The 14,632-nt window shown below is 43.7% G+C and overlaps 1 protein-coding gene across 1 annotated transcript; it reads right to left on the bottom strand.

The window, feature by feature from the left end:
• Positions 1-4,732: 4,732 nt before the first annotated feature.
• On the bottom strand, positions 4,733-7,363 carry oser1 (oxidative stress responsive serine-rich 1). The gene is made up of 4 exons (XM_028998755.1): positions 7,021-7,363; positions 6,152-6,256; positions 5,881-5,985; positions 4,733-5,790 (listed from the first exon to the last, which is right to left on the bottom strand). Exons 2-4 carry the CDS (start codon positions 6,226-6,228, stop codon positions 5,031-5,033), a joined length of 942 nt encoding a protein of 313 aa, XP_028854588.1. The 5' UTR covers positions 6,229-6,256; positions 7,021-7,363; the 3' UTR covers positions 4,733-5,030.
• Positions 7,364-14,632: the final 7,269 nt, after the last annotated feature.

A 14,632-nucleotide genomic window follows, 5' to 3' on the forward strand; every position in this document is an offset into this window, starting at 1 on the left:
AGTTTTTTCAGTAATCGGTCACCCTTTCTAAAGTGACAGACTTCTAAAGTGAAGTGATTGTCACATGTGATACGGTGCACACAGTGAAATTTGTCCTCTGCTTTTAATGCATCACCCTGAGTGAGCAGTGGGCAGCCATGACAGGCACCTGGGGAGCAGTGTGTGGGGATGGTGCCTTGCTCAGTAGCACCTCAGTGGCACCTTGGCGGGTCGGGATTTGAACCGGCAACCTTAAGGCTGCTTCCTTAACCGTTAGGCCACCATTGCCCCTTGCATTAGTGAACACAGCATTCCATTGTAACTCAATTATCACTGATAAAGTTCCTCTCTACATGTGGATATTACATTTTTAAAGGCCTTTTCCGACAGTCAATTATGACACGAGCAATGTCTGGACTGGAGCCTAAACTAAACTAATCTGTCTGATTTGGAATATGCTTTCATATAATTTTAATTCACAGAAAACCAAAGTTGCCCCAAATCAGTTTTACAGTATCTAGTTCATCCCAGTGATACAATGCAGACACGCCTCTCAACACCACTCGTTGCTGCCAAATTAGGTTATAAGACACCACTCTGTTAATAGGGTGTGACCTTTAGGTGAACAATGAACATCCTTGATAGTTATGCGATTAATACCATTTCATACCGGTTTAATACCATTTTATCTGCAGTTTTACACTTGTGATGTTTCTCCTCGCAAGGTTGGAGATGCTGTTTTTCGCTACAGGAGAGATGAGAGGCAAAGCGTCTGGATCCCTGCGGACCTCTAAATGGGGTGTGACCAGAAAGGTTTTGTCTGGGACAAAAAAAAGGTGGAGGATTAGCATCCTCAGTAAAAACCACAGCACCGCAGCACGCAACGCATGTCTTCAAAGAGCGACCAAAAGACCATGAAAATATTTTCCACCACTGACAATATCCCTCCAACTGTAGGTGAGGTCTTAGAAGGGGAGAAACTGAGATTTTGCGATTTCTGCGCATTCTTGAGGATTTTTACAGAGAATTTTTGAAAGAGGTTCTGCTTGAACAGCTGTTAACACTTATTAACCAGTCACTCACTCACACACACACACACACACACACACACCTCGGCATCACTGAGACATGGTTCACGCCTGGTGTGCAGATCGGATCCAGCCACAGAACAGGGGTGCACCGCTGGCACTTGACTATGCTGGTGGTACGGACTAAACTCCAAACATGCCACTCTCTGGTAAAAACAGGTGAACATGCCCAAGTGCCAGAACATTAAAAATAATTTGCAGTTATGTCTATTCCCCTTGGATACGGTGTTTTGGGCTGCTGAACAAAACATCAAAAAGTGTGTACTGCACAAACACGTTTGAGCCGGACAATTACCCATGAAACACGCTTTAGTTCGCAACCCTCAATCACTCCGCAGTTAAAGCGCTGTCAAATAACGCTGATTGGAAAAGGTGGAGTGAGGAAAGGGTTAAGTGAAGAGCCTTCTGTCGTGATCAAAGGGCAAATATTTCATGAAGGTTCTGTGTCAAAAACTGCCCAAGGAAACGTTACAGTGCAGAGGACAGATAATGTTCTTCAGTGTTCTTTGTGGGTGTATGGTGCAATTTTTTTTTCCCAGCATGCCTTTTTATATACTTACTCTCTTGTAACTGATAATACATATACTGATGTCAGTGGTGTAAGGTAGTGAAGCAAATGTAATCAGAGACTCTTCGCTCGTTTTCCCGTACATATCTCCACTTTACGAAAGGAGTCTTATACGGGAGACTTTAACTCCACCACATTCTGCAAAACCTGTTGTTCCTGAGTCATGCAGCAAGTGCCTCACTTTTGTGGGGAAATAGTGGCATATGTCTTTATTCTAACATTAATTCCTCTTCTAGTAAATCTGATTCGTGCTTTTTAAGCAAATGTTCAGATGCAGTGTAATAAATCAGTCACACAAAGTTGCATCTTTTTACTGAAAATTTGCAAATTAAACAAGAGGATATTAAGAGATGTGATAAATCTCTTTTGATAAATTAAAAATACTGCATGTACTTTTATTCCAGTGAAAGTTTAAAGGGAGACAGGAGTTTGTAAAATGAGGCTGACATGGTTTGTGTACTTTGTCCTCCACTGACCACAATGTAGTATAATGTAGGGTTCTGCAGTATAGTAAAGTATACCATCAGCTAATGTTGTTTCATATAGCCATATGTTCAATTAATCAGTGAAATCTTTTTAACATTTCCATGCAGGGCATCTCTAGAATGCATACCACACAGATATGGACATGTTGTCCACGAGTTTCAAACATTTGGCTTTCACAGTCATATGCAATTTGGACAATTTAAAGTACAAAAAAGGACATGCCAGGGAAAATGAGGACATCTGGTCACCCTAATGGTGTTTTATACTGTAGCAAAGACAATAGAATGAATTGCAAGTTAAAATTATCGTCAAAAAAATCTGAAAGAAAATATGCTATTTACAAAAGACACGGCTGGTGGAACCGCACGCTTGACCTCGGACTGTTGTCATTGCCTGAACTTTTTCCCAGAGCTTTGCAAGAACCCTCATATGGAAGCATTTAAAGCTGTACGTCTCTGAGTGGTCCTGTCGCCAGTACGCCAAGAGCCACCCTCGGTGGGGCATGATCCCAGCAATGCAGTGTCAAAGGTCACCGAGCCAGAGTGAGCCCAGATAGAGCCCAGACTTCCAGGACAACGTTGGCGTAGGAGGGCAATGGAGACGAAACTTTGGGAAGCCACAACCCTTACATTCCAAACCTCAGGGTTCGCAAACAAGTTGGACAACCGCTGCAATGCTATACATTTCACCTCGAAGGCTTTTGCATGAAAAACATATGTGACGACCCAAATAACCTTCATTACGCTGTGGTGCACACCACACTTCATCCAAAAGAAGTCAGAGAAAGCGATCTTTACAAAAACATCAAGATGACCTTGTGTGGCCTGAGAAATTATACAGAGAAACCTGGAGTCTACGCTTAATCTGAGTTCTAAATAAGAGCTTGTGGACCCTGAGGAGCTTTAAAAAAAATGCTCCCAGTGGAAGACGGGACGGGACAATGGTGCTCCTTTCCCAGAAATCGCACATTGAATTCACGGTGTATTCGTTCTGAAAGCAAACATTCGTTTCTGCACACACACACACACACAAAAAAAGAAAAGGAACGGGAGTCTGCGCAGGTGATATGGCAAGCCGCAACAGGTCCCGATGGATCACGTTGCAAAAACTGGTCGGGTCTGTTTGCACCTTCACAGCCAAAAAAAAAAAAAAAAAAGTTGCCATCATTGATCACATTTCCCACAAATTCCCTCCCACAGACATAAAAACGGCCCACTTTTCATATCCCGGACTGTAATGTATATAGTGGAAAGGTCGCAGGCCTATATCTGTTAATATACGACTCCGAGTCTGGCTTCCTCTTTAATGAACGTTTGCATGCTCGCAAGCTGCCCACTGAGTTTTGCTGGCTCACAAAAGGTGGCATTATTAGGCAAATTGGTTAGTCAAGCAGTTCCCACTGACTGGCAACATCTAACAGGCGCCTTTGTCGGTTTCCATAGCTCAGAACGGTATGCTTTGATGTAGCTGCTCCTTTGTGAACTCCATACATGTCATAAGCACCCTTATGGGACCCAAGTAGCAAAAGAGGGACTTTGGAGGATTCCGTCGCTGTCAGCAGGGCGGCTGCCTACCTACTGGCACGCATCGTCGACGGGGCTCGTGATGAACAACTAGGGTTTTTTTTTTTGCTTCCGTATTCTGAGGGTTAACAGCGGCGGTGAGGTATGTTGAGGGATGTGTGAATCCATGGTGTTTGGGGCGGAAGCAGATGCGAGGGGTCCGATAAAGGCTTTGCATGCCATGATTCGGCCATGATTCCGTGACGCCACTTGCACTCGACTATCGCGTGTACTTTGTGATTTACCGGATAAATACGGGCTTGCGGGCTGGTTTGGGGAAACTGACACATGACCTTTGACAATAAACGTCCATTGCAGCGTGTTCCTCTGCCTAGGTGCACTGTGTACAGTAAACGTCAGGCCATAGAAAAGGGCGTAGCCCGTCCTCTGTGTACACAGGATCTCCATTCTTTCTGTGCGGCCACTCAGCGCTCCGAATACATATGCAGCAGAGCAAATACAGAAAATGCGTCCACTCAAGCGATACTTTAAGACTTGCTTGTAGATAGTTTAGGAGCGTGACCATGGCAGCGGACTGTGTAACTGAAGCAGTATGTCCAGAAGCACGTTTGATCGCGGGATTTACGATGGACAGGGAGCAGCGGAATCCAGCTTTATACGCGGTTTATGTGAGGCACACCCTGACCAATAATGCATAGTCTCAGATTTCGTAACATGCAATCCTGAGCGCTCATTCAGGACAAAGGCAACTCTGAAAGCGGAGCAACGTCGCTCCCTTGTGGAGGTTTTAGTGTACTGAAGAAGACTTCTGTAATACTGCTGGTTCCGCTTGTTATATAAAAAAAAAAAAACACAATTAGTAAGAAAAAAACATAAATTATTTAAAACTTGATAGACTATTCCTGTGTATAGCAAATATTCAGACTACAGTTAATGTGATCAATATTAATTGGACAACTAACTAGCATCTTGGTCTGGTTCTCTGATAAATTAAATGGAAATAATTGGAATTGTTGACTCGGTTGACTTTGCCTTGGTGTAAATACAACTAAAGAACAATGTCATTATAAAGAGGACAAAAAAAAAAATGTTTTCAACAAAACTCTTTATTGAGAAATGAAAACCCCAAAGACAATGGACATCTTTGCAGTGGAAAACATAAATCATACTTGGCATTACATGTTTGCATATACCAATAAATCAAAACCTGCAGTATTCGCAATAGAGCTTTGGCAACCTTGTAAATGAATAATCATAAAAATATCAAACAATTTGAAGGACTCTAATGCAAGAGACTGAAGAGATTAGAAACGTAATTGCAATGTCGGAGGAGGCCAGATCGCCACGGTCCCAACTTCAGGCCTAACCATTCAATGATCTTGTGTTTCAGGTATACATCATCTCAGCCATGTGAGACATTTTCTTAGGGATGTAAAGGTAGTATTCCATGTAGCCAGAAAGGTCCTCTATTGTGATGTCGTCAACATAGGCGCGAGCCTGTTCCGAACAGGAGCGCGGAGAGCCGGAGGCTGCAGTGGAGCTCTGAGTCCGCTGACGCGAGGCGCTCTGCGATGCATCCCCAGGGCCCGGAAGGTTCCGCTCGCACTCCGAGATGACGTTCCTGAGGCCGCTGAAGGAGTACACCTCCATGCCCTGCCAGCCAACACACTGGCACTCGCTCTGGCCGCACGGGCACGCTCTGTTCTCATGCAGCCGAGACAGCGACTGGAAGTCAGAGGCGGGAGCCACGGCTCCGGGATCGGCGGCGGCTACGAGGGTCCCGCCGAGGGGGCAGCGGTCAGCACCCAAAAACGGGAAGCCCTCGGAGCTGTCCTCGTCCGAATGAGGTCGGGGGCTGAGGTGCGGAGAGCCAAGGCCATCCCGTGACGCGGTAACGTGCGTTTCATAACCAGTGGCACCAAATACAGGCGAGCTGTGGCCGGACAACAGGAGCTCCTTTTTGGCCGGAACCCCCAGGGAAGCACAAGCATCCTCAGACTCTGGTGGACTCTTGTGCTTCAGGTGTCCGGGGGGTGGAGACATTTTCGAGCTGCAGTAGGTGAACTTGGGAGGATGAAGAATGGGGGACTTTGACCGTCTCCTTCTCTGGCTCCTCACAGCTCCCCTGGAGGACTTACGCATGCATCTGCAAGAAGAAAGACAGCATCTTAATCGTCGTGGTTCTTTATTTTTGTCTTATCTTTTTGTTGAAAAGCCAAGGTTTGCAGGTTCTCACCCATGCCAGTTCTCCTTAGGGCTGGACATTTTAGACTTTGCGCCCTCTGTGCCGGATCGTGCTGCTGTTCTTGTAGTCTCACAAACATGAACAGCAGCCGAGGCACTGGTGAGACACAAGAAACCACAGATATCTTCAGAATGTGAATTTGCAAGATGACCTAACGGAATCTAACCATTAACTGTCAGACAAGCATGTGGTCAGAAAAGTGGAGCATAAAAATAAAACATGCGGCTGGACCAAAATCCTGATTTTAGATTGCGATAAGCACCTTTCGGCGTCCACTCTCAGTTTTTTAAAGGCTGTCTGCAGGGTCTCTTCTTCACGGTCTTTTCCTTCGGATTCCATCGTGGCCGTTGGGAGCGCCGCCTCCGACCTACAAGACATTCACCAGAGGGCGCATATGTAAATTCAAAGTTGCACGTCTAAATTATTTTCATAAGGTAACGCCATTTTTGCGAGTAGACCGAATTGTAGAAAACCGGTACCGGCACAGCGGCGTCAAAACACATTTCAGTGTCCACCATCCCGACATTCTACAAGTTATGGACTCCACTACAAACCAATAATATTCCCTGACGGCGGACCATGTGCCAGGGCAGCAAGAAAAAGTTCCGAAGTTTCCATATGCCGCCCCACCTCAACGCAAATGTGCTGGAAGCGAAATGAAGGCCCCACCTCGACATCTTAGTGCCGGATTCCACAGGATAATATGCCTCATCTGGTCACAATGCAGCACAATGCAGAGCAGGACCCTTGTTTAACACGGACTGAAACACTGCGGAAACCGTACAAGAAGCCACTGGCTTTCGTCAATGTTTTAAAAAGAAAAAAAAAAATCAACTTTCAAAAATATAGTTGATTTTATAATGGCTGTACAACGTTGTTTACTACCGCCTGGTGAAATAGTTACTCGTTACGAATTAACTCATTATGACGGACTAACCAGTGGCTTACTGAGAGGAAGATGAAATTGACTCTACAAGGACCTGTACGACGATCGAATGGAAGCGAGCCCACGAAAGGTCGTGAAATCATCACGGAGGTGGCGAAGCCGCGTTCGCTACGTCACCACGCCAGACACCTTCAGCCCTCTGGCTCATGAACAGACACGGAAAGAGGGGAAAAAAGTATACGTACGGCTCAGGCGCTCCAGGCCTCGGACCAGCCCGCAGCAGGCCTGTGCATGCACGGCCCGGCCTGGCGGCTTCGCTGCGCCAGATGAGGCCTTCACTGCGGCAGCGTCCGCCTCGCCAGGCGGCCTGTTAGCAATAGCTGCTGTTAGCTCAGCGCTACGCTCCCGGGCATAGCTGCCCAGCCAAAAAAACAACCAAGTCGCGGACTTATATAACGTCTGGTATAAAAGGCGCGTACGGCACACTAATGATTAAAAATGGTTATTTCCCCCCCTTGTTTCTCCGCGCTTTTCCTTCGTCAGGACGTTGTTTACACTCTGAACACACGGTGACTCTGCAACAGCGCAGCTACGCGTGACGTTCTGCGCAACCCGCGTGTGACGTCATCGACAACAGGACGCTGGGTAAAGGAAAAGAACGTAAATTCAACATTGAATAAATGTATTCATTGACGTATAAAGTGTCATTTGGCGACACGCCAAATTATATTATTATTTTTATAAACGTGAATTTATTTATTTTGGTTGGGTTATTAATAACTTACGAATTTAGGCAAGAGGTCAACAGTTTCCAGTGTAAAACAAAACTTCCTTTTTATGCCCTTACCATAGAAAAAGGAAGGCGTATTTGAAATTTGGTTTATGTTATACGGTTTATACATAATAATAATAATAATAAGAAGAAGAAAATTCCCAAGGATCTGTCAATGGGACAAAATAAAAAAAAACCTGTTTAACCTCAGTTTAGTTGATAATAGAAAGTTCAAAATAGCTTCTTTTCATTTAACATATAAACGTAAACCAAAACGCAAACAAAATGTGTCATAACAGAATGCCTTGAAATTTATATACATTTATTGAACAAGACTGATTGTCACTTCTTCAGAATGTGAATTTGCAAGATGACCTAACGACCTAACTCACAAAAAAAGCATAAATGTTTGTACCACACAGGTGGCTTAAGTGATATGCCCCATCTCTTGTAAAAAAAAATGCTACTAAATAGACTGAATGTTATCTTCTGTTAATCCTGCAAGGCAGAACAAATGCGGCAGTGTGAGAGCCCTTGTGGACGTGCCTGCTGGTCAGTCATCTGTCAGCTTGTGTGTCTCAAATAAACCTTACACCCATGTGCCAGACTCTAAGGTCACACAGTTTCTCTGTCTTTGCCTGTTAGGGTTTGTGTCAATTTTTAAGGAAGGAGAAGTGTCCAGTTACATGACAAAATAACACACAACAGGAATTCATGTGTTAATGTTTTAAATACCAATTTCTTGCAAGGTAATTAAAAAAGAAGTTGCCTTGCGTTTGAGTTGTGTTTACTTCATGTAGGCAGCAGGTGGAGCTGTGTACTGTCTCACTGAGTTGAGGTGTGTGAGGTGCATTACTTTAATAATAATATCATGTGTCTTGAGAAGGGGGGTCCAGCCTTAACAGTAATGAGGCATGACTTTCCTGTTGAAGCCATACAATCGTCACGTTATTAGATTAATTCCCACCCATATGTGTTCACAACAGCAGAAAGAGCTGTAATCATGCTTAGCAATATATATATATATACACACACACACACACACACACACACACACACACACACACCCTTCCACCAGAGGGCTACCATTTTATTTCTGAGACTGATATGTTTGGACACTAATTTTATTCTTATTAGTGTAATATAACTAGTCATTGTCCAGTCAGCAGTTTGAAATGTTGTGCTTATTTTTGCCTCCATCACATTAGATTTCGTGGTGTGCAGTAAAGTTTATAGGCCAGCAAGCAAAACCAAAGAACAAAAACCCATGCACAGTCCAGCTGTTACTAAGCCAGTGATACCCACAGAACAAAGTAATCAATTTCATCTGATTGCTTTCCTTCTGGACTAAATTAAGTATTACGAGTTATAAAATGTTTTTTATTATAGACTAGGTAAACGGTGGTATTTTCCTGCCTCCGGTGCTGTAACAATATGTTTAAACTCAAAACAGTTTTTGTGTTGTGTTGCTATTGATCCTAGAACATACCACAATGTACCACATCCTAGCCAAGGGGATCGGTTCTTCCAGGGTCAACATAATTGCTGGTGTCTTCCCATTGTAAGTCGCTTTGGATAAAAGCGTCTGCCAAATAAAGTAAAGTGAAGGATCCAATGGGTCCCAAGATTCACTATATGTCTTACTTCTATTACTACATTTTATACTTACACATCAGTATTGCTCTAACTGATGCCTATTTTTAGATTCCACCTCTGCTGTCCTTGCTTGCTCTGATGTAGATTGAATCCTATGATGAATAGAGGAAATTCAGGTTGTTGAAGCAATCATCTGAAACAAAGCTCTGAGGATCGCATCATTGTGTTCAATTATATCTGCGTTTGCTCCAGGCACAGCTCTTTAGATCTCAGCGCCCATTGATGTGATTGAATTTGAAAGGTGCATGGAGGGCTTGGCCCTGCATTTCCTGGGGATCTGAAGAAGAACGTGCGTATGAGCTTGAGGAGCCAATGGTCCATTGGATAGTAATGTGGCACCCCAGAAAGAAGAAAACCTCTGATGCCCCTGAGTTCCTCAGCATGCTCATCCCCTCAGTGACGGGTTTATCAGGAGAGAGCATGGAGTCAGGTCAAGTGAATGACGTGCTTCTCAAGATCCTGTTTGAAGCCGTTGAATGATGTCTCTACATATAGTTGTTCTTCTGCCTCTACCTCACACCAGAGAACATAAAACGCAATCGGTCTGAGGAGAATCTGAGGTCACGTCACACCTTTGATGCCCAGGTCTTTCACTTGCCAACGATCTAATACGATCAGAAGAGCTGTCATGATGATTAGTACAATTGAGCAAACAACACCCGTAGTTTTCTTTCAAGTTTCTATCAAGACCTGCTCCGTAACTGGAAACTATTTGACCCCGACTTCTACCATGTTCAGCTCACTTAAAATGGGGATTATCATAAAGGGTGGTCTGGTCTCATGAGTCTAAGATCACATATTTGATAAGATGCTTTGTGAACCAGTCCAGACATGGCAAGCCCTTTATTTCTGGCACAATGGCTTTCAGACACTCCCACTATATTTAGCAGTACATTTCTGTCATATGTAAATAATTGTGATTTTAATATTATTGTGTTAATATTATGCAATTTAACTTGGACCTGTGACATTGGGGTCAAGCGTACAGTACAGGCAAAGTTTGGAAACACCTTCTCATTCAATGTGTTTTCTTTATTTTCATGACCATTTACGTTGGTAGATTCTCACTGAAGGCATCAAAACTATGAGTTTATGGAGTTAAACAAAACATGTTTTATATTCTAGTTTCTTTTTATATATATTTGATTTATATTCGCTGGGGTCGCCACAGTTGTTGGCACACTGAACATGGCAAAAGTTTTACTTCCTGATGCAACCTTTCTAATTTTTTACACTGTCACGTGCCTCTATAGTGGTTTGATTTCTTTTCTAATTTTGTTAAAATCCTTCAAATCAGGAATTTGGGACAACAGATATATCTGATTTCTGTTATGCGAGCTAAACTGAAGTGAAACTGGATTCTGACAAAAAAAAAGGTCAGGAAGAGCTAACTCAACAGGGCCCAACAAGAGGCCGAGACCCGAAGACAGATGGAGAGAGGAAAGGAGGGCTGCAGAAAGTCAAACAATAATCTACACACTGGAGCACAAGTGGCGTGTTTTTCTTGGCTTTCAGGGGGACGAAGTGGGGATTATTCAGCACCTAAATTTCCTGGGCATAAACCCGGCTTTTGTCACACCCTTACTCCCTTCTCAAACGAAAACAGTGTCATTGTGCCCGCCTAGCAGGAGTGAAAGCGTGGCTGGTCCTGGTGGGGCGCCCAGCACTCTTTACCTGTGGTCTACAGTCAAATAAACTCCCGTCTTCCTCTGCCGAATGGAAAAAAATATAATGACGCCTCACGTTGTCACAGACAAACAGATTTCTGTCCAGAGGCCGGCGGCTGGCTGGGCCAGTGCAGGGTTTCGTCCGCTGGTCTCCACGGCGCACAGTCTTACGCCAGAACGGTAGCAGACTTTCCTCTTACACATGTGGCTCACGCATACATTCTGTGTTCCGCCATTCACTGCCATGTTTATAGTGCGCCATGTTGTAACGGCAAAAGTGCAGATGTTGCCGGTAATAGGGCTTTTATGTGACCCTTGAAGGCCATTCATTAAAGCGTGAAAATACACTTGATTATTTGTAAATTGGACTGAATTAATTGACAACAATCATGTTACATTATCCACTATATATTCACTTTTAGTATTGAAATGACTTTCTCACAAATCCACCAGAGGTGATCTAGTTTCTGTAAAACACATTACCAGATTTCTTTACAGAAAAAAATTCTCTTCCTTCCTGAAATCCCTTCATGTGGCCACACAAATCTTAAAAAAAGTGATAATCTAAAAAAAAAAAACAACAACCCTCAAAACCGTAAAATACAGAATTCTAGCTTCAGTCGCTTCTTCTCCTCAGGTCGGGTTTCTTCCCATGCATGTCTGTTTAGCCAGGCTGATAAAGGAAAAGAGTGCCAGCGCAGACAGACCCTCAGACCTCCAGGTTAAAGTATCTCTGATGTCAGAAGGCAACAGTAGCTACATTGTTGTCTGTGAAGCACTGTGATGACAGAGCCAGCGTTTTTTTTTTTTTGTCCAGCTGTGTGTCTGATGGGCAGAGATCAAAATGTCTTCTCCTGCACAGCATCTCGTGCTGTCATGCTTTCCCAGTTTGACTAAATTGTTCCCAGCGCATTGCCTCACAACCCGCACGCCTTCCAATCAAACGCACCAAAAATGTTTTTCCATGCGCGGTTGAACCTGCTGAAGGGTCTTGAGGTCAAACTCTGTCACACTCTGTATTAATAGATTAGAAATGTTGTTCCATTGATAATAAATGATATCATTGTAACCCTTTTTGATGAAGTCCCTCATTGTTCAGCAATACCCGGGTCTCCCCACCCTTCACACAAGCACCTCCTGACGGGCCCCACATTCACAGGCTCAGATCTGGCTAGTGTGCAAGTGTGTGTGAGAGAGCGCGTGGGTATGGTCCCTTTTTTATACACGCGAGTGAACGGAGAGCCTTACCGACACTGAAACCTGCTTCCTGAAAGGAAAGGAAATGCCACGTGGGAGTAGAAATGAGCTCCGATACAGACGCATGCTCTGCCTCTCCTTCATTTACTCGCCCGCCCTCTCTTCTTTAAACCATGCACCATTAATTATGCCTAAATGCCAGGGATGCTGTAACGCTGGCCACGTACGTCCCCAGAAGCTCTCTTTTCCTGTTCTTTCCTCGCTCCCCTCTGATCTCCCGAGCTCCAGCAGAATTCTCCACAGGCTTATGGAAGGATGTGAAGGTCAACAGCTCCACTGGAGGTCAGGAATCATTAAGGGTGCCCTGCTGGGGTGGAAGGCCTTCCTGGGAAGGACATTTCCTTGGTAGGTCTGGTTCCTGAGGTGTGTGAACATGGAAGGGGCCTGGAACTCAATATCAGACACTGTACTGCACATGAAAGCTTCCTGGCTTCTGTTTCTTGATCCCCGAGGTTGCCAAATTATCAGTATTATTTATATATATATATGTGCCATTATATCACAGTGAAGGTAAAAAAAAAAGTCAAGTTTACAGTCAGTCTGTCATTTCAAATATGTTAAATTCTTCATGTACAAGTGAACAGGAATCTGCAGCTGTAGTCAAACATATCAACCGGCTGAAGTATTCCGTAACTGAGCGCTTCTCATCATAAACAGCGGATTCCTGACAGCCGTGTGGTTTACGAACATCATTCAGACCACCTTACTAACAGTCTGTACTTTGTGCATAACGCCATAATTCAGTAAGAAGTGCTCATACAGCTTTTTATAGGCAATATGCACTTTACATTTACATTTACATTTACAGCATTTATCAGACGCCCTTATCCAGAGCGACTTACAATCAGTAGTTACAGGGACAGTCTCCCTGGAGACACTCAGGGTTAAGTGTCTTGCTCAGGGACACAATGGTAGTAAGCGGGATTTGAACCCGGGTCTTCTGGTTCATAGGCGAGTGTGTTACCCACTAGGCTACTACCACCCACTTTAGCAACCGAATGAGGTGTGGATGCAATTTCCCCGTCAGATCAGCCTGATTATGAACAAAAAACACAAAAATAATAATAATAGTAAAAATAACAACTTTGCCATTCTCTTGTAGTAATTTAGATAAAATATTAAAAGCAATCTTGACAAGAAGTATGTGTTGATATGTTTTTATGTTATATGTGTTTATGTGTTTATATTCTTCACATACAAATGCACAGCTCTTGCCAATGTGTCAATTCGGGTCACTTTGACAAAATGACAAAATCATAAACTCCACACACCCAAAACCAGAGGTGTGAAGTCACATCGCTAACCACTTTGCAGATTATTTTTTATTGAAGTAACAGCTATTCACTTAGGTAACATGAATATGCAAGTATGCTTTTATATGTCTTAAAATGTATTGAAAATGTAATCTGAATGTTCAGATTTGTAACCAGGGATTTGCCAATCAGCCATAGGCCACCCAATGTCAGCATACAAATAACACACAAACACATGTGTGACACAAACACATTTACCCACAAAAATGACTGCTAAAGGCAGTGCAACAAGTTGCTAATGACATTTTCAGGAAATATACCAAATTAAAGGACCCTCGAATTTTCAAAAACAAAAGGTTTAGAAAGGTTTTCACCAAATCAGATATTTTAGGCCATAACTATCGCCCAAAAGGCTGAATTCATGGAGGCTGAATTCATGGAGGGATTGACAGATCCCTTCAAAGCTTCATTTTGGTGAAGTGAAGAGATTGCCATTGAGCAACACAGCACAGCACACGGTGACACAACGCAGGCTATACAAGCTCTCAACAACAAGAACACTACATAGGACAGAACTCTAATACACTCCAGCACTTTCAATCACTTCTGGACTCAATGCACACCTTCACCCTACCTGTTTAAAAACATAAATTTGTAATATTTGGTTATGTTTGCAATATTTGTTTATTGGTTTCACTTGAATCCTTGCAATATTTGCAATATTGAGGTCAATACCAGTCGCGAAAGCATTTCACTGCATATCGTACCGTGTATGACTGTGTACGTGACAAATAAAGTTTGAATCGAACTGTCCTCTGCCTTTATTCGAACCGGCAACCTTCTGATTACGGGTCCGTTTTCTTCGCTAGGCCACCACTGCCTACGAGACCAAAAGCCAACACCAAACCAGTGAACATGGTTTGCAGACGTTGGCGCGAGTGCTCGAAACAAGATGACGGAAAAAAACGTTTCTCGTGCGGTTTACCTCGGACGGCTGAGCTCACAGCTTCCCCTCACACACAGGCCTGTGTGCTCCACGCTGTCAGGTGCGGGAATTTTAACAACTTGATAAGAGGGCGATGAAGTATCACAGAAAGGAGAGGCAGACAGAAAGGTCTTTGTGGACAGAGGGCCCTTTATCCGCGGGAGACACACAGAGAAGCGGGGGCTTCGAGATAGTACAATTGGAAACAGGACTGCTGAAAGTGGCGAGTACAGACATTCTGTCCCCCTGAAAGCGATGAGTCTGTGC

The sequence above is a fragment of the Denticeps clupeoides genome, chromosome 12 (assembly GCF_900700375.1).
Source record: "Denticeps clupeoides chromosome 12, fDenClu1.1, whole genome shotgun sequence".
NCBI classification, from domain to species: domain Eukaryota; kingdom Metazoa; phylum Chordata; class Actinopteri; order Clupeiformes; family Denticipitidae; genus Denticeps; species Denticeps clupeoides.

Coding starts and splice junctions, on each gene's coding strand:
- oser1 (XM_028998755.1), bottom strand. CDS start 6,228: ATGGAATCCGAAGGAAAAGACCGTGAAGAAGAGACCCTGCAGACAGCC. Junction 5,986..6,151: donor CTGAGAGTGGACGCCGAAAG/GTGCTTATCGCA, acceptor GTGTCTCACCAG/TGCCTCGGCTGCTGTTCATG. Junction 5,791..5,880: donor CCTAAGGAGAACTGGCATGG/GTGAGAACCTGC, acceptor TTCTTCTTGCAG/ATGCATGCGTAAGTCCTCCA.